Consider the following 24732-nt stretch of genomic DNA (forward strand, 5'->3'; position numbering starts at 1 on the left):
AAAAAGAAAATTATGTGTTTGAGCATCAAGTTAGCCACCCACAATCTCTTCCACACTGGAGGAAACTTCTAGCCCTGCCCTTCCCTCATTGGCAGTGCCCCTGGGCTGGGTTATTTTGGGTGCTCACCGCCTCCCCCCAGGACCTAGGGAGATTAAGATTGCCCCCATCCCGCTGTAGGCCCTACAGGAGTGAGATCCATCTCTTCCCTCTCTTTGGCCTGTGTGCCTTGAGCCCATGTGTGGGCCTCTGACTCTGTCTTCTGCACCAATGACTTCTAGGTTGTTTCAGCCTGTGCAGTACGGCCAGAAGCCCGAGGGGCGCACGGTGGCTTTCCCTAGTACACATCCACCCCGTACTGCCACCTCCACTGCAGCTTCTGCCGTGCCCCAGAGCCATGTGCGAGGGCGGCCGCCAATTGCCACGTTCTCTGCCAATCCAGATGCAAAAGGTAGGCTTCCTGCGGTGATAAGCTGCTGTGCCCCAATTAGGGGCTTTGTGGGTAACAGCTCAGTTCTCTTCCTCCTTTCACCTGGGTTTTCACCTGATGCCAGAGCTGTACTCAGTGAGTTAGCAGTGGATATGGTGACGGATATTCTGGGCAGACACGTTCTCTTTCATGTAGGTAAAGGTCAGTCAGTAGAAAACTCTTGATGAACTGTGCTCTGTTGTCCATTGTGTCCTCACCCCAACTCCACCAATCATTCCCTTGAAGAAGGAGAGAGCTTAGGGCAGACAAGCAGCAGCATTCTAACTCATCCAGGCCTCCCAGGCCCACTTGCTGTGTGCAGAGGCTGGCAGTGTGTGTGTGTTGTGTGTGTCCCTGTGAACCGGGCCTCACCAAGTTCAGGGTCAGCCCTTGGCCAGTGAAGACCGGGCTGATGTCTGCCTCTTCTCCCCCATCTGCGACAGCATCCCTCGGGAGACAGGGTGAAATAACGTGTTTCGTTTCTTTAGTGTTTGGGTTTAAGCACTGCATTTGATTAAGCACCTCTAACAGCTTTGCACAAACAACCCTTATCGATTACAGCGGCAGCCGCCCCGTTTCAGACCTCTCAGGCTTCCACCAGTGCTCCAAGACACCAGCCCGCCTCGACCTTCAGCACAGCACCTAGCCCAGCCCATCCAGTGAAACTCCGGGCTCAGACCACTGCCCTGGCCTCCGGCCCTGGCCCGCCCCAGCCCCAGCCCCAGGCCCCTCACCCAGCCGGGCAGAGTGCCCTGCCGCAGGGGCTGGTGCTCACCTCGCAGGCCCAGGCGCGCCTGCCGAGTAAGTGGCCTTGCTGTGCGTCCTGCACCTCTTCCCCGGAGAAGCTGTGTTCAGACCAGCTGTGTGTGAAGAGCCTTTGCTGTCCACTTCCTTTCTCTTCTCCCCTGCCCGAGTGCTGCCTGAGTCTGAGGCCAGCATCCAGGCCTGCCTGTCCTCTCGGTCCTCTCTGTCCCTGCGTGTCCACTCTGCTGCCTCCTGCACTCGCACACACTCTGCCTGGTGTCCTGGTCTCACATGTTCTCATTAGTCCCAGGGCTCACCTCAGGAGCTAGGCGTATCAGGCATATCAGGTGTCCATGTGAACTAGCCTTTGAGCGCTCCAATCCTGCCATTGTCTATGACTGCCTGTAAGTCAGGTTGGACGGTGGCTTAGTCAAGACTTGATGTGGCAGTGCAGTCACTGAAATGTCTCTATCTTACGGGAACACCGAGATGGCAGACAGGCCTTTGGAAAAATGACCCAGAGCTTCCCCTAGCTGTCCTTCTGCATGGGGTTGCGTGCCATCTCTCAGATGCCCTCTGAGTGCTTACTCATATCTCATGGGCTGTGCCAAGGCTTTTTGGAGGAGGGGGGGTTGGATGGACACCACCAAGGGCCACTGAGTCAGAACACTTTCCTTGCACGAAGCTGCCCGGGATGGAAGGCAGCTGCATCCTCCCGCTTGGGTGGGAGCCTGTCCTGGTGGGGCTGCACCTGGTGGCTTTGGGGACCAGACACATGCTTTCCTCTTCTGGGGTGACGTACATTCTTGTGCACACATCTTAGTGCCCGTTTTCTCTTTCCTCCTGGGGCAAGATGTCGTGGAACCTTTTTCCAGTCTCTTCTAACCTTTCCTTTCCTTGTATCACTAATGATTCTGGCATGGATTTCCTGGAGGAACAGAGGCTGAATATCAACCACAGGGTTAATCTGTTAAGACTTCTTCAGACATGCCTGAAGCCTGTGCTTTTCTGATGTTGGGTGCATACGGGTTAATCCAAGTTAGGTTTAAGAAAAAGGGATTTTTAGCACTTTTAGGTCTTGCACTTCTTCATAATTATTCATCATAGATCACTTAATGTCTGGGTTAAGTTATTTTGTGTCTTTATGGAACCTATATTTATGACTTCTGCAATAATGGTGCCATATTCAGGTGTGAGACACTGGTGATCAGTATTATTGTCAAACGTTTAAACACATAGCCAGATTTTGGAGGGTCTGGGTGTTATTTTGTTAGTTTGTTATTCCATTTGTGGTGATACTACGTTCTCCACCTCTGATCTAAATTGGGCACATCTTTACATATTTGATAAGTTGTCGGGCCCGGAGAGATAGCACAGCGGCATTTGCCTCGCAAGCAGCTGATCCAGGACCTAAGGTGGTTGGTTCGAATCCCGGTGTCCCATAGCGTCTCCCGTGCCTGCCAGGAGCTATTTCTGAGCAGACAGCCAGGAGTAACCCCTGAGCACCGCCAGGTGTGGCCCAAAAACCAAAAAAGAAAAGAAAAAGTTGTCTACATCTGAGGTTTTATGAGTTCTAAGGAGTATTATGAGTAGATCTCTCCTGCGGTCTTTGCTCCCTTTTTTTTATTGGTTGGAGAAAACAGTAAGGTGTTTAAGTTTAATTTACTCGTATCTAATATTGAATCCTACCAGCATTGTCTAAGTTGACCCTCACAGCCCTCTGTTCATTAGGATCATTTTCCTGTTCTATGTGAATATTTCCTGGAAGTGGTAGGCAGCACCTCCACAGCCTTTCTGGCGCTCCTGCTGACCAGAGCCAAGCGGTGGCTCGAATTCGTGCTTCCCATCACCCTTTCCTCTGCCTCCCCCCAGGTGGTGAAGTTGTCAAGATAGCCCAACTGGCTTCCCTGTCTGGGCCACCGAGTCGAGTTGCACAGCCGGAGACCCCTGTGACGCTGCAGTTCCAAGGGAACAAGTTCACCCTGTCCCACAGCCAGCTGCGGCAGCTCACTGCTGGTCAACCACTACAGTTACAAGGTGAGAGGCTCAGTGCATCTGGCGCCAGGCATGAGCTCAGGGCTGGGCAGCTGAAAGAAGCCTCACCTCAGTAGCTTGTTGTCAATTTGTTTTATTTATAGTGACCTTTTTGGGTCTGATTTCACCTTCTGGCCAGCTTGCCTTGTCCTGGGTCTGGCTCAGAGATGCTGTCCTTTTTGCCTTGGCCTCTGCCTCCCTAAGCAGTTGTAAGATGTATTCTCTGGTCAGCAAGGTGGGGGTGTTCGGTGCCTTGCAGTCTAGAGTACCCACAGAAGGGAGTGGGGCCAGAGACACACTGTGCTTTATCCAGATTTCTCCAGTTTTATGAATCAAGGAACAAGGCTTGCTGTTACCATTTGTGATGAAACAGACTTTTTGTTGTTATTGTTGTTGTTGTTGTTATGCCTTTGTTTTGGGGCCACACCTGACAGTGCTGAGGGATTACTCCTGATGGGGCTCAGGGACCATATCTGGTGCCATGGAAGAAAGCAGGGTTGACTGCATGCAGGGCAAGCACCTTAATCCCATGTTCTTTCTGGCCCTCTGGGCTTCTCTATACTTACGGTGACCACGAGGGTTCAGCAGTGAACTAGAGAAGTCCTTTTCTGAGCTAAAATGCCAGGAAGATTCTGCCCAGATGGCTGGAAAGGCCATGACTCTTCCACAGCAGCTAAGAACCTCTGGTGTGGGGGCCAAAGTCTCTCTTTCCCATGTGGCTGAGGTAGACCAGTACATGGCGGGGAGCTGGGACTGTTTTTCCCTTGGCAGGAGGGTGGTCGTTTCCTGCTTCAGTAAGGAGCTGCCTGGTAGCCTGGAACAAAGCTAACTGTCGCTTCGGTTCCTCAATCACTAGGAAATGTTTTCTTTTTTCTCTGAGTGATGGATTTCTGGACTGACTCCGGACCTTTAGTCTATCACCCCGTTTCTGATGTGTGGTGAGGCTGCAACTCCCACATCCTGCTTGCCAGTACCTGTGCCCTGTGTTTGCAGGCAGCGTCCTCCAGATTGTGTCTGCTCCAGGACAGACATACCTGCGCCCTCCAGGCCCTGTGGTGATGCAGACTGTGTCTCAGGCAGGCACCCTGACTGCCCTGGGAAGCAAGCCACCAGCTTCCGGACCTGCGCCCCTGGCCTCCCAAGGTAAGGTACTTAGAGTAGGAAGTCCAGCAGCAGCTTATCTGGCTGGGGCCTTGTTCATGACTCTGTACGTGGGCCTGGTGTCAGCTCACCCCGCATCTCTTTCTTCGCAGTTACTCTGTTATTGGTTGAATATTAGCAGTCAGTTTCTCTCAACTTTGTTGTTTTCCCATTACACGGAAGACTTGGAATCAAATCGTTAGAGCTGTTTATTTCTGGGAGTCACCCACTTTAGGGGGCCGCTTGGAATTGCCTCAGAAGAAGGAATGGCACAGAAATTGGACCCATGGTTTGTGCGGCTCCTCATCCATCAGCCGGCCTGTCCCCTTCTGGTTTGCTCTGAGCTCTCCTAAACCCCTCACCCTCTTGTTGGGCAAGTAGGATCCAACAGGTGGGATCCTGGGGTTGCCATGTGGCAGCAGGAGGAACACAAGGGAAAAGACTATGTTTGCTCCCAGCCCAACTCCCTGGCCATCCTCTGTCTCCAGCCAGGAGATCATGTCACCAGTACTTTGCACCTCACTCTGACCTCTGGTTCCACTTGTCCTCAGCTCTGTTGCCCTGTCTTCTCTTAACTCTGAGAACTTGCTGCTGCTCCTACAGAAAGGGAGTTGTGCCCATGTCTCAGCCTCTGTGCCTTACCCGAGTAGCTCTGGGCCTAGGGCTAGGAATGGGTGCCTGAGCACCCCTCACCAGGTGGCTGCTGGGCTTATGAGGATGAGCACAGACCCGAGGGTTCCATGCCACCTGAGAGAACTTCCCAGAGAATGAAGACCTGCCACACTCATTGCCGCTCTGCTCTGCTTGTGGTCAGAGCGCAGAAGTGTTTGCCAGGTGGTTGTGCCAGTCAGATGGGGAGGTTTGGGCTTCTGCATGGGTGTGAGGAGACTGGCACTCTCTGGACCATGCTTGTTGTTGAAGACAATGGGGCCAATGGGGCGTAGGGTGGGGGTAAGGGTGAGGAAAGTCTGCCGTGAGCCTGCACTGACTCATGACTTTTCCTTTTATAGTTGGGGTTCCTGGTCGAGCAATAGCTAACCCCCTGGCCGCAGGAGAACCAGGGATGGCCCCGAAGCCAGCGTCTCCCATTGGAGGGCCCAGCCAGGTACAGTGCAGCACCTAGCAGATGCCATGTTCATGCAGCTTCTGCAGCCACTTGTTACAAGGGACAGTTGTTGCTTTTATCCCTCAGAAATGTCCTCATGGGGTTGGAGCAGTGGTACAATGGGTGGGCCATTTGCCTTCCACGCAGCTGACCTTGGGTATGTTAATGAGCACCACCAGACATCATCATTGAGCATAGAGCCAGGAGTAAGCCCTGAGTACTGCCATGTGTAGCTTAAAAGATCATTAAAAAAAAGTCCTTGCAGGGGCCGGAGTGATAGCATGGAGGTAAGGCAGTTGCCTTTCATGCAGAAGGTCATCGGTTCAAATCCCGGCGTCCCATATGGTCCCCCATGCCTGCCAGGAGCAATTTCTGAGCATGGAGCCAGGAGTAACCCCTGAGCACTGCCGGGTGTGACCCAAAAGCCACAAAAAAAAAAAAAAGTCCTTGCTCTAAGTTTTGATAATTTTGGAAGGAGGATCACTCCTGGCAGTGCTCTGGAGACTGTGTGGTGCTGGCATAAGACCCAGAACCCGATGTACAGGGCCCGGAGAGATAGCACAGCGGCGTTTGCCTTGCAAGCAGCCGATCCAGGACCAAAGGTGGTTGGTTCGAATCCCAGTGTCCCATATGGTCCCCCGTGCCTGCCAGGAGCTATTTCTGAGCAGACAGCCAGGAGTAACCCCTGAGCACCGCCGGGTGTGACCCAAAAAAACAAACAAAAAAAAGAACCCGATGTACAAAGCCTGCACTCCAGCCATTTAATATGTCTCCTGTGCCTGGAAATTGGGAAAATAATTTCTTTTTTTTTGTTTGTTTGTTTTTTGTTTTTGTTTTTTTTTTTTTTGGTTTTGGGCCACATCCGGTGATGCTCAGGGGTTACTCCTGGCTATGCGCCCCTGGCTTGGGGGACCATATGGGACGCCAGGGGATTGAACCGCAGTCCATCCTAGGCTAGCTTGGGCAAGCAGACGCCTTACCGCTTGCGCCACAGCATCAGCCTGGGAAAATATTTTTTTTGTTTTTTTTTTGGGGGGGGTCACACCCAGCAGTGCTCAGGGGTTACTCCTGGCTCTATGCTCAGAAATCGTTCCTGGCAGGCTCGGGGGACCATATGGGATGCCTGGATTCGAACCACCAACCTTCTGCATGCAAGGCAAACGCCTTACCTCCATGCTATCTCTGGCCTTGGGAAAATGCCCCTGGCTTGGTGGGACCATATGGAATGCCAGGGATTGAACCGCAGTCCTTCCTTGGCTAGCGCTTGCAAGGCAGATACCTTACCTCTAGCTCCACCTCGCCGGCCCCAGAAAATACTTTCTAATAGAAGAAAGCAGCTTGGGAGCAGGTGCCCGACCCAGGTTCAATCCAATCCTGGTGCCCCACTGTCTCCTGAGATTTACTGGGTGTGACTCTGGGTCCGCAGGATCACATTCTCATGCCCTTGTGCTGAACTGAGCACCCAGTTGCCCTAGAGCCGGGGCAGATTTTATCCCAAGCTTCTGAGCTCCTGGGGGAGAGTCATACACCACACCCCCAACAGAGGATAGATCCCTGGCTGGAAACAGAGTCCTCAGGCTTGTCCTCTGGCTTCCTCCATCTCAGCAGTGCACCTGCAACCCGCCAGGTCAGCCCCACACCGGCTCTATGCCATGCCTTCTAGTACAGGGCTGCACCTGTCCTCTGCATAAGTGTGATATGTGAGCATGAGTATTGGGCTGTCGGGAACCTCGTTCTGGGGCACGCCAACAGTATGTCACTGTGCTGGTAACCATCTCCCTCCCTCTGCCTGTTGAAGGAGGAGAAGACTCGGCTCCTGAAAGAGCGCCTGGACCAGATCTACCTCGTCAACGAGCAGCGCTGCTCCCGAGCCCCCATCTATGGCCGGGATCTGCTAAGCCTCTGCTCCCTGGGAGGCAGGGGAAAGGCTGCCTGGCTCCAGGGCTGGGCGGCTGAGTCCACAACCCCCTCACAGAGCCAGAGAGACTTGATTCAGACACTGGCCCAGCGGCAAGAGACTCTCCAGGACATCATGGACAGGTCTGGGCCAGTGGGCACTTGACCTCACAGTCGCTGGGCCTCCAGTCTGCACACACTAACCCCAGCTTTTGTTCTGTAGAGACTCATGTCTCCAGTCTTGGCCTCAGACAGTTATGTGGTTTGGGGTCTTTAACCCTAAAAATCTGAGTTCTCAGTCATATCCTGCCCAGGTTGGGGGAGCCTTAAGGTGAATTTGCGAGTCCTGTATGCACTGATTCAGATCCCTTGCTCCATTTTTTTTAGTTTACTTTTTGTGGGGGTCACATACATCCTGGTGCTCAGGCGACTGTGGTACTAGGGACTGACATGGAACTTCTGCCTATAGAATCTTCCCATTGGCCACCTGAGCCATGTTTTTTGCTCCCCTGGAGGTCATTTTAAAAATGGCAGGTGTTTGTTGTAGTTGAGCATTAGGCGTTTGCACTGTTCCTTTGTCAGAGAGACAAAGTTTGATTTTAATGAACTCCAGCTCGCTGATTATACTTTCATGGGTCTTATTTTTGATAGTATGTCAAAAAAGTTTTCACTGTGCTGGAGAGATCATACAGTGGATAGAGAGCTTGTCTTGCATACAACCAACCTTGGTTAGTCCTTGGGCCCACTAGGAGTAATCTCTGAGCATCACTGGGTGTGGACAGAAATAAAGTTGTCACTGTCAAAGCCCTGTAGGTTTTTCCTGCTGGCTGGTTCATATTTCTGGTGGCCCTGGTGAGAATCATGCAAGTGTCCAGCTGTTCCCATTCCAGAGTCTGTTGAGGAGATTCTTTGTTCATTTTCCTGTGGGGCTGTCTCTTGCCTCCTGTCACTGTTGGTTGGTTTTTGTGATGGCAGAACTTTAGGTGTGAAAGTTGAGCAGTGCTGGCCTCAGCCTTTTTTTTTTTTTTTTTTTTTGGTTTTTGGGCCACACCCGTTTGACGCTCAGGGGTTACTCCTGGCTATGCGAGCTCAGAAATCGCCCCTGGCTTGGGGGACCATATGGGACACCGGGGGATCGAACCGGTCTGTCCTATGCTAGCGCTTGCAAGGCAGACACCTTACCTCTAGCGCCACCTTCCCGGCCCGGCCTCAGCCTTTTTGCTCTCCTACAGCATTGAGCTGGCTGTATTGGATATTCTTTCTCCTCATGCTGACTCTAGCTCTCTTTGGTCTCTCTACACTGCTCTACTTGCTGGGATTCAATTGGAATCACATTGAGTTGATTCATGAAGTTACGAAGAGCAGCTACCTTGAAATAGTGTGGAGTCTTTCCTTGAATCTCCCTCCTCCATCTTCCTCTCCTCTTTCCCTTCCTCCCCTTTGGTTGTGTAGTGAGTGGTAGCCAGTAAGGGAAAACCAGCTCTGGTAATTGCAGGGCATGGCATGCTGGTTGTCACAGATTATTCGACTGGTCTGTCCTCCTGGTGACCTGGGCATGACCTGCCGCAGCCCTCTAGGAGAACATAGCCAAAGCCCACAGTGTTCTTCAGTGGACACACTATTTGCATCGAATCTGCCTCTACTCTCTTTGCTGGTCTGAGCTGGTCTGAGCTGTGATGTCAGTGTGGGCCAGTGGCCGCATCACTAGATTCGAGTGCCGTTTGACATCTCTTCACTCTCTAGGCTCTTGCCACTTTGGACAGGACAGGAGTGCGAGTGCTACCTGGTGTCCAGGCACATGGGGAGAAACCAGCAGGTGGTAATGGTTGTGTTTTCCTCCTCAGGGTGGTGTGCGTGATCCCTGCAGTGGTGGCCACACCCCCATCTTTATGGGTAGCGAGGCCACCCTCCCTCTACAGTCATAGACTGAGGCTCTTTCGGCACCGTCTAAAGGAGCACATGGCACCCTATGCCCAGCAGCTCCAGCAAATGACAGCCCTGCGCTCGCTACAGTTCCCTGAGCTGCGCCTAGTCCAGTTTGACTCAGGTGGGAGAGCAGCACTCCCCCATATAGTCCCCTCCCCGCCCCAATCTGCCCAGCCTGGGGCCTTGCTGCAGGCCTGAGGCACTCCTGGCTCCCTTGCTCCACAGGAAAGCTGGAAGCACTGGCCCTCCTGCTGCAGAAGCTGAAGTCCGAAGGGCGCCGTGTACTGATCTTGTCCCAGATGGTGCTCATGTTGGACATCTTAGAGACGTTCCTGAATTTCCATTACCTCACCTACATACGGATCGATGAGAATGCCAATAGTGAGCAGCGGCAGGTATGGAGAGAACGGCCCCAGGGTGCTGTGTTGGCTCTCTGCTAGCACCCTAATGTCCAGCCTGGCCTCGTCTCCTGCTCCCTCAACCTTACTCCAGGGGCTTTTGCCTGTAGAGTGCCCTGGCATTGCCTGAGGGTACAGGAAAAGCACATTTCCCTCCCCAGGAAGACTGTTTCCATTGGGGTCTACAAGGTGAGCTGACAGTCACTACTGGGTGGGTGTTATATATGGAGGCTTTTTATAATATTTCCCTCTAATATCCTTTTCTCTGCCTGTTGTCCCACCTCCAACCTTCCAGGTGGGGGCGCTGTTGAGAGCCTAATAAATAGTTTTGAGCAAGGTGCTCAGGGTCTTTTGGGGCAGCTAACTGGTAGGCTCTGGAGTTTTGGAGCTGCTGGCAGGCTGACAAAGGATTCTGCATCCGACCTTCTTGCCTTTTTACCCTCCTGTCTGTGTGGATTATTTGCTGCGGATAAATATTGCCAAGATCGCTTCCCCTTCCTAGGGGATAGGGGAACGGGAATCGATTTCTCATTCTGGAGCTCTTTGAGTATTCGTTGATAACCAGTCTAGGAGTAAACCTGACACAGCAGGTGGGATCTGACATTGGCTTTCTCCAAGCAGTGAGTTGTGTTATCTATCAGTATACTGTGGAGAGATGTTTTGATTAGTGAGAGCCAGAATCAGAAATGGCGTCATGTACACTGTTTGATTAGGGAACCAGAAATGTCCGAGCTCTTGTTAGGAGCTCATGGTGCCTTGCGGCCCTCTCCCTCAGGAGCTCGTGAGGAGCTTCAACAGAGACCGGAGGATCTTCTGTGCCATCCTCTCCACCCATAGCCGCACCACTGGCGTCAGCCTGGTGGAAGCCGACGCTGTGGTGTTCTATGACAATGACCTCAATCCTGTGATGGACGCCAAGGCCCAGGAGTGGTGTGACCGGATTGGAAGGCGCAAAGATGTGCACATTTATAGGTGAGGGGATCAGCTGTAGGTGCTGGGTGGGGCCTGTGGAGGCCTGGTCGGCATGTGCTTCACAGTCCCAGGGGGTTCTCTGGAAAACTGCTCCACTCTTCTCTCTGCCCGAAGTCTTATCCAAGAAATTGTGGAGTCATTCTGCTAGATTCTAAGATAGTAAAGCCTCTGTACAGTCTCAGCCTTGAAAGATGGTCTCTGGTCAGAGATAATTAAGGATGAAAGGTGCTTGACTTGTCTGTGGCTAACCCAGATTTGATCCCAGCATCACCTTGGATTTGCCCAAGCACTCTCAGAGTCAACCCTCAGCACTATTGGCTGTGGCCTAGTTTTATCCCCTCACCTCGCCCCACCACCACCACCAAAAAGAAGAACTTCTATTTCAGGTTGTTCCATCACTTACTAAATGTAAATTCTGTCAGTGAAATGGCTGCTGAAAAATCCCTGTCTGTATCTGATATCTTCAAGCATAGATGTATAGATTGGGAGAACTTCTTGCTGCAGACCCTTTCAGAGTAGCAGGCGTGTATGGATTTGCTCCCGTGCTTTTCTCTGGGGCCTCTGCTGAACACCCTAGAGCAGTTGAGCCCTGTGTCACTGTATTCACACCTTTTACAAGACCCTTGATCTTTCAGTGGCCCCACTATAGTGTCTTAGCACCTGCAGCCCTTGTAAACAGTCTCTACAAGAATGTTTCATTTGTTCAAGCGAGAAGCAGCAGTTAGTCTGTGTGTTCCTCTGGGTTTTTGAATTGTCCGGCAGCAGACTCCACTCGGCACTGTGGCACATCAGCCCTTTTCCATCCACCCAGCATGTATCTGTGCTGCAAGGTCTCACTGTGCACCTTACCTTTACACTCGCCCTCTCTGATAGCTAGTGAGACATGGGAAAAAATGTTCCCTCAGACAGAGCCATCTAGGAGGATGTGCTCCTGAGCTCTTGACAGTGTGACCCTTCCCAAAAGTGACACAAAGGTAAACGTTTTGTTTTTTGTTTTTTTTGTTTGGTTTTGGTTTTGGTTTTTGGTTTTTGGGCCACACCCGGCGGTGCTCAGGGGTTACTCCTGGCTATCTGCTCAGAAATAGCTCCTAGAAGGCACGGGGACCATATGGAGTGCCAGGATTCAAACCAACTACCTTAGGTCCTGGATCGGCTGCTTGCAAGGCAAACACCGCTGTGCTATCTCTCCGGACCCAGACACAAAGGTTTAGTCTCAGGATGGTCTGAGAGATCATGCTCAGAGGTCTCTTCCTCAAGGGAAAACTCAGAAGACTGACCCCAGTGAAATAAGGCTGGCAGCAGAAAGAACCCTAAAACCAACTTTAAGCCAAGGGGCAGAACTGTGTGTGACCTTGCTTAACTGGCAGAGTAGGCACAGGTGCTGAGACCTGCAGGCGTGGCCAAGCGCATGGCTGAAATTCCTCCATGCCAATCTCTGAAGCTGTTGCTGCTCGGTAACAGCGTGAGGGGCACCTGGGGTCATCCCAGCTGTCTCCAAAGGGCCAAAGGATACCCGCTATGTTCTGGTGGCCCTTGGGCACATGTAAGGACGCCTGCAGTGCTCTATGCTCGTAGTCGAGCTGCTCCAGGACCATTTCCTGGTGAAGGGGGATCCCCTGGATCCAGCACCGTCATGTAGCAGGCCCTGTGGGTTTGCAAGCTCCCAGGGCACCCACATGTGACCCGTGTGCTCTGCAGGCTGGTGAGTGGCAATTCCATTGAAGAGAAACTGTTGAAAAATGGAACCAAAGATCTAATCCGTGAAGTGGCCGCTCAGGGCAACGACTACTCCATGGCGTTCCTCACACAGGTGCCAATGGGGAGGACCCCGGAAACTGGGGCCCAGGGGGGCGCCCTCCTGCATGGGCTGCCCAGATCCCAGGCAGGTGCAAGCTGTGGGCCTCTTCTGTGTCTAGCGAACGATTCAGGAGCTGTTTGAGGTTTATTCTCCCGTGGACGACACTGGCTTCCCTGTGAAGGCCGAGGAGTTTGTCGTTCTTTCCCAGGAGCCGTCGGTCACAGAGACCATCGCACCCAAGATTGCCAGACCCTTCATCGAGGTGAGGCCTGCCCAGCTCCCTGCTCTTAGAGCCCCCGTCAGACCCAGCCTGTAGCAAAGGGGGTTGCCCTTCTGTGGTCTCTCCCTCTGCCTATATGCTGTACTTGGGGGGTGGGAAAAAGCAGCCTCAAAAATGATGCTCATAGACCAGAGGCCTGTCCTGTCCAGTTGCAGCCAATGGGGCCAGCAAGTCAATGAAGACCTGAAGATGTGGTGCCCATCTGGGATCTCGGTGTTGGACATTTTTCCAAGCCTTAGGGACAGTAGCTCCATGTCCCTTTGCTGAGGCAGTGCCTAGAAGACTGTGCTAAAAAAGCATAGGAGCTGGTATAGGGCCGGCTCCATGTCAGGGCAGGAGGAAAATGTAATCTGGGACAAGGTGGCTCCAAGACCTGGGGTGGGGAAGGTGTACAGGAGTGTGGCATGGAAAGAGGGTGGACACAGGGCTCTAGTGCAGGGTCAGGCTCCTCCCCGTGTTGGGGATGTCTGAAGGGCTGGGCGGCACTGCTCCCAATGGGGCTGATGGTGCTGTAAATGATTCCTCGCAGACTTGGTGTTGTGAAGACGCATGCGATGGTGCTGGCTGCAGGGCGTCGTGTCCTGTGTGAGCAGCGGCGCATTTGGAGTCTGTTGGGCTGCCCCGTATAGTTCACTCCTGGTTGGGGCAGGACTTGGTGGCAAAGCCCTGAGCAGGCTGCTGGTCTTTATGCTATTGAACCATATATGTGCCTGTGCTGCCTGCTGCTGAGTAGGCTGTGCAGTTGTTTCTCTTCTGGGTGCCCACTGTGAGGCCTGGGCAGTGACTGCAGGTAGCCCGAGCTTGTGAGCTACAAGCGGCCTCACAGCAGCATGTGTGATCCCTCAGGCTCTCAAGAGCATCGAGTACTTGGAGGAAGACACACTGAGACCAATGGAGGAGGCAGACCCTGGGGGACCTGGCAGGGGGACCGAGGAGCCCTCACACTGGGGGGAGCTTGCAGACTTCATGGAGCAGGTAGGTCCTCCCCTCTCCTCGCTCTGTGCTGTGGGTCTCTTCAACCATGAAGAGTCCCTCTTCACTTATAGGGGGAAGAACCAAACTCTTCGTGACCTGCTGCTCACCCACTTGAAAAACTCTGTTTTGAAACAGCTTACTCCGATAGAAAAGTATGCCTTGAATTACCTGGAATTTTTCCACACCTCCATCGAGGACGAGAAGGAGATGAGCAGGGAGGTGAGAGGCTCAAGCGAGGCCAGCACTGCCATCTCTATGACCCTTGTCTTTGTTGCCATCTGACTGGTGAGACCAGAAGGAAACCAGCCAGGTTTGCAGGCATCAGTACTGAGAAAGACCAAGTGCTGTTACGAGCTAACTTGGTCAGAGCTGTGGCGGGGTGGCAGCAGGCTCTTGGCCCTGGAACAGAGGCCTTTGTCGTGGCCTAGCTTTGTGTGTCTGACAAAGATTTGGGGAGACAGTGGGCCGGTTAAGCCTGCCCCTGAGAACTCCCCCTTTGGGCCCTTCCTGGTAGGGCGTAGTGCCGGCTGCCATGCAGGAGTGGGAGGCCCAGAATTCCAGGAACCTGCAGGAGCAGGAGGCCAGGGCGCAGCGGGAACAGGAGCAGGACGAACTGCTCACCTATACCCGGGAAGATGCCTACAGTGTGGTAAGAAGTGTTCCAGGGGACAGGCAGAGTGCACTCTTCTGAGTGGTGTCCCACCCTGTCCTGACCTTGCCACACTGTTCCTCTGCATATGTGGACTGGCGTGCTCTGAACATGTTGCAAGAGTGGCTGAAGAGAGTGCAGTGGGTAGGGCACTTGTACATGTATGACCTGGATTTGATTCTTTTTTGTTGTTATTGTTGTTTTTGTTTTTGGGACCACACCCGTTTGATGCTCAGGGGTTACTCCTGGCTAAGCACTCAGAAATTGCTCCTGGCTTGGGGGGACCATATGGGACGCTGGGGAATCGAACCACGGTCCTTCCTTGGCTAGCGCTTGCAAGGCAGACACCTTACCTCTAGCGCCACCTCACCAGCCCCTGGATTCGATTCTTGACACCCCGAGCACTAAGCACTGCCAGGAGTAATTGCTGAGTGCAGGGCCAGGAGTATGCCCTAGGCACTCCTGGGTAGGACCAAAAGAAAAAAAGACAGTATGAACAGCTCTTAACTGAGCCCCGCTTCCCCTAGGAGTACATCTGTGAGGGTGCTGACGGACAGACTGAAGTCATGCCGGTGAGTCTCGTGGCCGTGGGCTGGGTCAGCCTGCCTGCCTTGGAGCTGCTGTTCTGAGCTCTCCCTCCTCTTCCAGCTCTGGACCCCGCCCACACCACCACAGGATGACAACGACATCTACATTGATTCAGTCATGTGCCTCATGTATGAGACCACACTCATCCCTGAGTCCAAGCTGCCGCCCGTGTACGTGAGGAAGGAGCGCAAGCGACACAAAACAGACCCCTCAGGTATGTGCGCTGTTGGGGAGCCTTCAGAGGGGGAGCCTGGCCTCCTACGCTGCTTCCTCTGCTCCACCCGACCTCTCTCTGCTTTGCTCAGCTGCAGGAAGGAAGAAGAAGCAACGCCACGGGGAGGCCGTCGTGCCACCTCGGTCCCTGTTTGACCGCGCCACTCCAGGCATGTTGAAGATCCGGCGAGAGGGCAAGGAGCAAAAGAAGAACATCCTGTTGAAGCAGCAAACCCAGTTTGCCAAGCCGCTGCCTACTTTTGCCAAACCTACGGCGGAGTCTGGGGCAGACAACCCCGAGTGGCTCATCAGCGAGGACTGGGCGCTACTGCAGGTGGGCTCAGGGATGGGAGGACTGCTCGGGACCCCTGCCATCCTGTGTGGACGAGGCCCCCTGAACTACTGTACCTGAAAACTGTCCCCAGGCCGTAAAGCAACTTCTTGAGCTGCCTCTGAACCTCACTATCGTGTCACCGGCCCACACACCCAACTGGGACCTGGTCAGCGACGTGGTTAACTCCTGCAGCCGCATCTACCGCTCCTCCAAGCAGTGTCGCAATCGCTATGAGAACGTGCTCATCCCCAGGGAGGAGGGCAAGGTACACATAGGGGAGAATCCCCCATCCCCCCCCCCGTGCAGGCAAACCCCCCCCCCACTGTCTCCATTCCACTCCTGGGTTGAGTCTGGGGCCCCAGTCATCACACCGCCCCGGGGTCAGAGCTGCTGAACATAGAGGGTTCTAAGGGAGCTTCTTACTGATGATGGATCCTGGGGTACCTCAGGGGATGGGGTGGTTGGCCGGTCACTGTGAGTGACAGCAGAGTAGTTTGAGTGCATGTCCCTTCACCGTCTGCCACAGTCAGAAGCCCTCCAGGAGGAGAGCCCTGAGCCTCCAGTTACTCCTCGCTGTGCTCCCGCTTCAGGGCTGCAGGTGAGAGTATTTCCCCTGAGTTGTGGCTCCCTGAGGGCTGTGCCGAGCTGACACAGGACATATGTCCGCTAAAGGTGCTGTTACAGGGGCAGGGCGACCGACTGTGGCCACAATCTCTTTCAGAGCAAGAACAATCGTCCCCTGCGCACGGGTCAGATGTACGCTCAGGACGACAATGCCACGCACACTCAGCTCTACACCAGCCACTTCGACCTCATGAAGATGACGGCTGGGAAAAGAAGCCCCCCCATCAAGCCTCTGTACGCACCCCACATTCTGGCTGGCCCCCACGGACCATGGTCTCCCTTGCTCAGAAACCTTTGTTTCTTTTTCTGATCTGCAGGCTCGGCATGAACCCCTTTCAGAAGAACCCCAAACATGCCTCGGTGCTGGCAGAGAGGTATGCTTGCTCATGCTCGCGCACTGACGAGCACTGTCCGCAGGCCTATTCAAACCTCACTGAACTCAGCTCCCCTCCTCCCTGCTACCAGGTGTCTGGATGTGGGCTGCCCTCCGCTGGCTTGGACATTTAGTAAAGGAGGAAAACAGATCAGGAGTGTAGTCAGGCTCGGCCAGAGCTGTGGGGAATGGTGAGAGGAAGGTGCTCTTCTAGCTTGAGCCTCATGGGCACCTGAGCAATGCTGCTGGCAGGCTCAGTCCTTGTCACTTTGTCAGCCTGACCTTGGAGCCTGCCTGCCTCCCCTTCCTCTGGAGGCTTAGCCCACTGGCCACTGTATGTATGTTCCAGCCCCTTTTCTCATGCCTCATGTGGAATCAGAAACAGCCACTGTCTTCTCTGAGAGACTAGCTCTAACTAGGCCTTTGATTGGTCCTCAGAGAAGTGGGGATCTACATCCTCACAAGACCTTCAGGGTCCATGAAGAGAGTCCCCAGGGATGTGGCCCAAGGGAGAGAGGCTTCACCCTGTTCTTGTGGGGAAATGGAGCATGGGCAATTTCAGCCTTAATTGTGTCTGACTCCAGTAGGACTAAAGGAGACTTTCTCCAACATGGGGCAAGGACACAGCAGGAGAATGAGTTCCGGGAGCATCTGCACTGCTCTCAGGCCCCACAAGGGCTCTTGCACAGTGGGGGAACCTATTTTCAGCTGCTCCTTCCCTTGCCTTTCAGTGGCATCAACTATGACAAGCCGCTGCCTCCCATTCAGGTGGCCTCTCTCCGTGCTGAACGCATCGCCAAAGAGAAAAAGGTGTGCTGGCGAGGCCTGAGTTGGCGGGGCCCTCGCTTGTGGGCATGACGCCTGCCAACAGTCCTTGTCTGTCCTGATCCACAGGCACTGGCTGATCAGCAGAAAGCACAGCAACCCCCTGTGGCACAACCCCCTCCACCCCCGCCACCCCAGCCTCAGCCTCCACCTCCCCAACAGCCAACTCAGCCTTTACCCCAACCCCAGGCCACGGGCAATCAGCAGCCCGCAGGGCCACCCACCATCCAGCAGCAGCAGCAGGCCCAGGCCCAGCCCCCGGGGCCACCCCCACAGACCCCAGCCAAGGGGCCACCAGCCGTCAGCACAGTGGGTAGCGCCGCCGTATTGGTAAGTACCGTGGGGAGGATGGGGTAACATTTCCTCTGAAAGTGGGGGTGCCCTTTCTACCTGCATAGCCACCAGGAGGGAACAGACACCTTACGAGCAGCGCACACTGTTTACCCATGTAACATGTCTGTGTCACTGCTGTAGTGAAGTGTGCAGGGACTGTGGGTTAGCTAGTGTTGCCAGGCAATGGACCCTCACGGGGAGTGCACTGGCACTGCCCTGTGAAGGGGGCATTGTGTGCGGTACCTGAGCTGGGTGTGTGTGAGTTTGAGGCTGCTATGGCCAAGAGATAAGAGCCCGTGACCAAGAGCTGACGGCAAGAGCGCGAGGGGGTGGTGCTGTGGTAGAGGCAGAGAAGTGGGAGCTGGAGTGACCTGTGTTCAGGAACAGGGTCGCCACAGGGCACATGCAGGGGAGAACTCAGCTTGAGACCTAAAGCCTTTCTCTCTCCAGCAGGCGGGAGCCCTGAAGACATCAGTCACTGGGACAAGCATGCCTGCTGGTAAGAGGTGCGGGCCAATTGGGGGGAACCCTCGGCCCTGCCCGGCCTCACCCTCTCCCCCCACAGGCACCGTGAGTGGGAATGTGATCGTGAACACCATTGCGGGTGTCCCCGCAGCCACTTTCCAGTCCATCAACAAGCGACTCGCCTCGCCTGTGGCACCTGGGACCCTGACTGTGAGTGTTCAGCCCCCGGGGCACTCTCCTGGCACAAGAACCCTGAGCCCCAATAGTAGTCAGCAGCTTCCTGCAGAGCCTCTTTCAGAATCAGTGTAGAGGGAAGCGGTGGAGGTGGTGGCTGCACTGCCCGCACTGAGCCAGCTCCCTGCTGTACACAGGTGCTCCTGAAGCATAGCCTGAGGGAAGTCAGTTTATGGAGTGTCTGGCCAAGCCCAGGCAGAGGGATGGATGTCATACCGTAGAAACCCCCAATATGCTGGGTTAGGACTTACGTATATCATAACTATAATAAAGAGTAGGAAGTGTGGGGGCCAGAGAGATAGCATGGAGGTAAAGTGTTTGCCTTGCATGCAGAAGGTCAGTGGTTCAAATCCAGGCATCCCATATGGTCTCCTGAGCCTGTCAGGAGTGATTTCTGAGCGTAGAGCCAGGAGTGACCTCTGAGCGCTGCCGGGTGTGACCCAAAAACCAAAAAAAAGAAAAGAAAAGAGTAGAAAGTGTGGTGCTCAGACACCAGGCCTAGGGAAGCACACAGTGGTTGTGGGAGCCACAGTATTGGTGTGACTGGAGCGGGCCTGAGGGTACATGCAGTTGCTCTGGACACAAGGAGGTAGCAGTGAGAGCCCATCGGACTGACCTAGGTGCTGAGTAGGGGAGATTGGGTCAAAGGTTGTATGCGTGTCATCAATAGCCAGTAGACTAGAGCAAGACTAGAGACTACATGCAATAGCCAGTAGACTAGAGCAAGGTCAGCATACTGAGATTTGCATCAGGAGACTCAGTTTCCAAGTACCACTAGTAGGACCTCCAGGCACTGCTGGGTGTGATTTTGACCAAGAGAGAAAAGGTTGTTTTCTTGGGACCAGAAGGTGCCTGGAGAGGCCAGGCTAGACGTTTTTCTCAGATTAGAAAGGCTCTGTGGCTGTCTGATTCACCCCTTGAGTTACTCTGATGTCCTCGGCATGAAATGTGCTTTCTTTCTCCACTGGCATCCCTTACGCCACCTGCTCTCTCCTCCTCCAGACCTCCGGAGGCTCTGCGCCTGCCCAAGTGGTCCACACCCAGCCACGAGCTGTTGGTTCCTCGGCCACGCCCACACCCGACTTGGTTTCACTGGCACCAACTCAGGGTGTTCGAGCAGTCACCTCGGTGACTGCCTCAGCCGTGGTCACCACCAGCCTGACTCCCGTACAGACCCCAACAAGGTCTTTGGTCACTCAGGTATCCCAAGGTAATGGTAGCCGCAATGTCCCTCACCCCCTTTGGAAGCCAGACTGTTCTCTAGCTTGCTTTTGGGGTCAGAGAGTGAAGGACTAAGAGACAGCTCCTCCCAGCCACAGGAGTGCAGCTTCCTGGAAAGACCATCACCCCCGCGCACTTCCAGCTCCTCCGGCAGCAGCAGCAACAGCAACAGCAGCAGCAACAACAGCAGCAGCAGCAGCAGCAACAGCAACAGCAGCAGCAGCAACAGCAGCAGCAAACATCACAGGTGCAGGTTCCTCAGATCCAGGGCCAGGCCCAGTCTCCCGCACAGATCAAAGCTGTCGGCAAGCTGACCCCGGTAAGCACCTTCCTGGAGACTCAGCTGCTCATATTCAGGGCAGAGGAGAGAGGATGCATGCTGGCCTCTGAAGAGTGCCCTGCACCACTGCCCCTCTCTCCATATGGGCATGATGCTCTGGAAACCTGATTTTGTTTCCAGATCTGTCTTCCCACTTGTTTGTGCTGCACAACACAGTTTAGGACCAGAAAGAACAACCTAGTCCCTATCAGAGAAGCCACTGGCCAGTCTTCTCAGACATTGTGGATTGGCAGCCTTGGTCTTATCAGTCTCATGCTTGAGTTTTCAGGTCCGTGCACTACCCCTCTTGTGACATTTGGACGTCTATTCATTTGCCAGATCCGCTCTTTTGGGGGGTGGGGGTTGGAAAGGAACTTGGCCCCAGCCAAACATGTGAAGGTGCATTCCACCACTGCTCCAACCCTGCCCTTTGCTTTTGTGTAAACGGCATTCACATTCCTACCATGAATGGAAAAGCATAAAAGTTGCCGTAGAAAGCTTACAGAAGGGCACTACGCACTCAGTTCACTTTGGCCCCTTCTGGATCCTGGAAGGAAGAGAGGGCTGTCAGGCTGGGGGTGTGCTCACTCACACAGCTGTGGGGCCCAGCAATTCCCTTTGGGGCACAGTAAATCAGCCATGTCCCCTAATTGCAACCATTAACCGCCTGTGGGTGGGTGTTGACATAACTTTCCATTCAGCCTTCCTTCAGCCTTGCAGGCCATTTCCAAGCACTCAGTGGGTAGACACTGAGCAGCCCATACCTAGGACATTCCTCTCAGTGCCAAAGTTCTCTTGGCTCAGGAGGGGTTGAACTAGGAAAAAGGCTTTAGGCCCAGCAGAGGTGAGTTGTTGACCGAACTGAGCTGTGCCTGCCTCTTTCTCCTCACCCTTCTCCCCTACTCGGCTCTCCCTGCGCCACTGACAGTCTCACTGTGAGTAATTCTCACTGCTCAAATTCCCTCCCCACCCACACCTGATTTTCTGTTTGTTCCTCTTTCCAGATCTCTTGTAAATTATATTCTCTTTGCCGCGAGAAATCTGATGGTCAGGAACAATTCAGTCTGAATTCTAAAGACTAGTACTTTACAGCATGATGATTACATGCAGTGCTGGAACTGAACCCAGGGCCTCACATGGGCACCTTAGTGCTCTACCTGGAGACACAATCCCAGTCCCATTGCTTAGAATATTTTAAAAACTTTTGTCGTTTGATGCTTTGGCCTTTCCAATATGACATTTGGGCCAGGAGTCTGGCCGAAGTGGTAGAGGCACTGCACTTGCTGGTATAAGGCTCAAGTCGGCTCTTCAGCACTATGTCCATGCCCAGTGTGGTCCCTGACTCTGTCAGTATGATCTTCAGTACTGCCACTTACAATGTCACCGAGCACCACAGCCACAGAAACAGGCCAGGGAAGATAGGTAGGACTGACTAAGTAATCAGACTTAGGGGCCGGGCGGTGGCGCTAGAGGTAAGGTGCCTGCCTTGCCTGCGCTAGCCTTGGATGGACCGTGGTTTGATCCCCCGGCGTCCCACATGGTCCCCCAAGCCAGGAGCAACTTCTGAGCGCATAGCCAGGAGTAACCCCTGAGTGTTACCGGGTGTGGCCCAAAAACCAAAAAAAAAAAAAAAGTAATCAGACTTAGTTTAAACAGTTGCAGTAGACATTGAGCACTGGTATGCATCTTAAAATCTCAATTTTTTTTTTTTTTGGTTTTTGGGCCACACCCAAAATCTCAACTTTTTTTGTTTATTTTGTTTTGGGGGTCACACCGGCAGTGCTCAGGGGTTACTCCTGGCTCTGTGCTCAGAAATCGCCCCTGACAGGCACAGGGGACCATATGGGATGCTGTGATTCAAGCCACCACCTTGGTCGGCTGCATGCAAGGCAAATGCCCTACCATTGTGCTATCTCTCTGGCCTCTTAAAATCTCAATTGCCCAAGAGAGAAATGCTTTAGGGGCCAGAGAAATAGCATGGAAGCAAGGCATTTGCCTTGCATGTAGGATGGTGGTTCAAATCCCAGCATCCCATATGGTCCCCAAGCCTGCCAGGAGCAATTTCTGAGTGTAGAGCCAGGAGTAATCCCTGAGTGCTGCCGGGTGTGACCCAAAAACCAAAAGAAAAAAAGAAAGAATATGCTTTAAATTTTTTTTTAAATATTTACCGGGAAAAAAAGTGGTGGGGGGGGGCGGTGAGGTGGCGCTAGAAGTAAGGTGTCTGCCTTGCAAACGCTAGCCAAGGAAGGACCGCAGTTCAATCCCCCTGCATCCCATATGGTCCCCCCAAGCCCGGGGCAATTTCTGAGCACTTAGCCATGAGTAGCCCCTGAGCATCAAATGGGTGTGGCCCAAAAAAATAAAATAAAATAAAATAAATAAATATTTGCTGGGGCCAGAATGGTAGTGCAAGCAGTAGGGCATCTACCTTGCACGCGCTAACCTAGGACGGACTGCGGTTCAATCCCCTGGCATCCCCTATGGTCCCCCAACCCAGAACCAATTTCTGAGCGCAGAGCCAGGAGTAACCCCTGAAAGTCACCGGGTGTGACCCAAAAACAAACAAAAAAAAAATGCTGTATTGGGCCCGGAGAGATAGCACAGCGGCATTTGCCTTGCAAGCAGCCAATCCAAGACCAAAGGTGGTTGGTTCGAATCCCGGTGTCCTATATGGTCCCCCGTGCCTGCCAGGAGCTATTTCTGAGCAGACAGCCAGGAGTAACCCCTGAGCACTGCCAGCTGTGGCCCAAAAAAAAATAAAATAAAATAAAGCTGTATGAAGGCTAGAGCCATAACACAACAGAGAGGGCATTTGCCTTGCATGGTGACTGACCCAGGTTCGATTCCTGACATTTCATATGATTCCTCCAAGCCCATCAGGAATAATTCCTGAGTACAGAGCTAGGAGTAACCCCTGAGCATTGCTGGGTGTGGTTCCAAAACAAAGCAGTGTTTGCCATATGGTACTCTAGGTTTATAATAATTTGTTGGCTAGCAACTGGTACCTAGAAATCGGGGGACCAAGGAAATGGCTCAGGTGGGAAAGCATGTACCTCATGTGGCTGAGGCACTAAGTGAGATCCCCGGTATTACATGCTCAAAAGCACTTGACCGGGAGGAGCCCCAACTACCACCACCCCACCCAACCCCCACAAACCCCTAGGAGTGATTTATGTTTAATTTAAAAAAGGAACTAGAAGAGTTTCTGACTGTACTGATGAGTTTCTCATCATGAGCGTGCTGCTCATTTTTAATCAAAGAGCTGTTTTGTTTTCTTTTTCTTTTAAGCAGTACTCACAGGCTACTCCTAGCTTTGCTCAGGAGCTTTCCTGGCATGCTCAGGGCGCCATATGGGATGCCGGAGACAGAACTTAGGTTGAGCGCGTGCAAGCAAGCGCCCTACCTGCTGTTTCCTAACATTGGAAAGGCCCTGAGGAAGATTTGGTCAACTACCAACCAGCAACTACTGACTTTGGAATTCAGAATTTAGCAGGAGAGTCAATGAAAAGCCAAGCTATTTCATGTCACATACTGTGTAATCTATTGACGAGAAGCTACTTTATTTGGGTTTTAGGAACATCTGATCAAAATGCAGAAGCAGAAACTGCAACTGCCCCAGCAGGCCCCCCCACCGCAGGCCCCGCCAGGACCCCCACCGCCGACGGCTCAAGTGCAGGTGCAGCCCCCGCAGCCCCCGCAGCCGCAGACCCCCCAGCTGACCACGGTCACAGCCCCGAGGCCTGGAGCCCTGCTCACAGGCACCACCGTGGCCAACCTCCAGGTGGCCCGGCTAGTAAGTTCCCACTGATGCACTTGTTTCTCCAAGCAGAGTCTGTCCCTTTGGGGGACTGCCAGCACCCTGAGTGAGGACCTGCTCCTCCCCCAACTAGTGAGCTCCTGGGCGAGAAGGAGGTACCACCCAGGGCCCTTTCCAGGCATGGCTTGAAGAGCGGAGGTGGGCTGAGCATCAGGGGTGAGGGAGGCCTCTGTCAGGAGACAGGCTGAGCAGGGCAGGTGTGGGGCTGTGGGAGATGCCCAGGAAGAAGCCCGGGAAGGTCCAGTTCCATGGACCTGGGGGTGGGGGTTGGGTGGGCGCTGAGTGGAGCTGCTATTCCCAAGTGCTGGCACACACCCCTAGGCCAGGCTCTGCCTCAGGCGTGGTACCTCCAGACCTGCACTCACTGCCTCTTGGGCACTGTGTGGGGGTCTAGGAGACCAAAATCTCGAGCCCTGTGCCCTCATAGTCTGCAGGAGAGGACAGAAGCCGCATATAGCTAGATACAGTCGTGGGTGCAGCAGAAGTGCCACTGAGGAGCATGGGGCTTGGGGTGGGGGGAGTCTCTAGGCCTGTTCTGGGGGTGAATGCCAGAGACAACGCCCCCCCCAGAACAGTGTTTGCATGGGGGCCACATGCACGGCCCATGCAGCTAGTTAGTAGCTTTTGGAGATGATTTCCCAGAGAGCTCCAACTGATCCCAGGCCACTTTTCACAGCACATGCCAGATTCCTCACAGTTGAAGGCAGATCTGGTGTCCGCGTACAGCAGGGGTATAAAGATTGTGGGCTCCTATCACTGAAATCTTGTATGCTTGTGACAGAGACCTCTTTCCATTTCTTTGTTGTGTGGTACTAAGCAGGAGGAGGTGGGCATGAGCACAATGCAAAAGGCTGCTGGATGCCATGGGGTGAGGATGTCCTGGGATGCCAGCAGTGCAGCACCAAGGGGTCCTGCTCCGCTGTCCCTCCCAGGCATTCTGTACTAAACCATTCACATTACTTGTCTTGCTGTCTGGCTGCTGCAGAGAAAGATGCAGAGACA

The 24732-nt window shown here is 53.6% G+C and overlaps 1 protein-coding gene and 1 non-coding gene across 2 annotated transcripts in view; both read left to right on the forward strand.

Moving 5' to 3' along the window:
* The window catches only part of EP400 (E1A binding protein p400), a 73115-nt gene that overhangs the window by 43059 nt on the left and 5324 nt on the right, over positions 1–24732 (forward strand). Inside the window, exons 21-47 of the mRNA XM_049769270.1 lie at positions 280–449; positions 1029–1268; positions 3084–3248; positions 4239–4388; positions 5396–5490; positions 7289–7530; positions 9231–9433; positions 9538–9707; positions 10486–10682; positions 12381–12492; positions 12599–12742; positions 13607–13735; positions 13871–13954; positions 14250–14384; positions 14912–14956; positions 15033–15186; positions 15278–15519; positions 15611–15784; positions 16241–16377; positions 16461–16517; positions 17248–17326; positions 17411–17671; positions 18128–18173; positions 18240–18349; positions 19376–19583; positions 19687–19913; positions 23488–23706. Coding sequence (XP_049625227.1) covers positions 280–449; positions 1029–1268; positions 3084–3248; positions 4239–4388; positions 5396–5490; positions 7289–7530; positions 9231–9433; positions 9538–9707; positions 10486–10682; positions 12381–12492; positions 12599–12742; positions 13607–13735; positions 13871–13954; positions 14250–14384; positions 14912–14956; positions 15033–15186; positions 15278–15519; positions 15611–15784; positions 16241–16377; positions 16461–16517; positions 17248–17326; positions 17411–17671; positions 18128–18173; positions 18240–18349; positions 19376–19583; positions 19687–19913; positions 23488–23706 — 4195 coding nt within the window. The remainder of the gene's footprint in view (positions 1–279; positions 450–1028; positions 1269–3083; positions 3249–4238; positions 4389–5395; positions 5491–7288; positions 7531–9230; positions 9434–9537; positions 9708–10485; positions 10683–12380; positions 12493–12598; positions 12743–13606; positions 13736–13870; positions 13955–14249; positions 14385–14911; positions 14957–15032; positions 15187–15277; positions 15520–15610; positions 15785–16240; positions 16378–16460; positions 16518–17247; positions 17327–17410; positions 17672–18127; positions 18174–18239; positions 18350–19375; positions 19584–19686; positions 19914–23487; positions 23707–24732) is intronic.
* Positions 9785–9912, forward strand: LOC126002760 (small nucleolar RNA SNORA49). Its single transcript, XR_007493400.1, has one exon. It is a non-coding gene; the product is annotated as a small nucleolar RNA SNORA49 (small nucleolar RNA).

Source organism: Suncus etruscus, chromosome 2 (genome assembly GCF_024139225.1).
Source record: "Suncus etruscus isolate mSunEtr1 chromosome 2, mSunEtr1.pri.cur, whole genome shotgun sequence".
In the NCBI taxonomy this organism is placed as follows: domain Eukaryota; kingdom Metazoa; phylum Chordata; class Mammalia; order Eulipotyphla; family Soricidae; genus Suncus; species Suncus etruscus.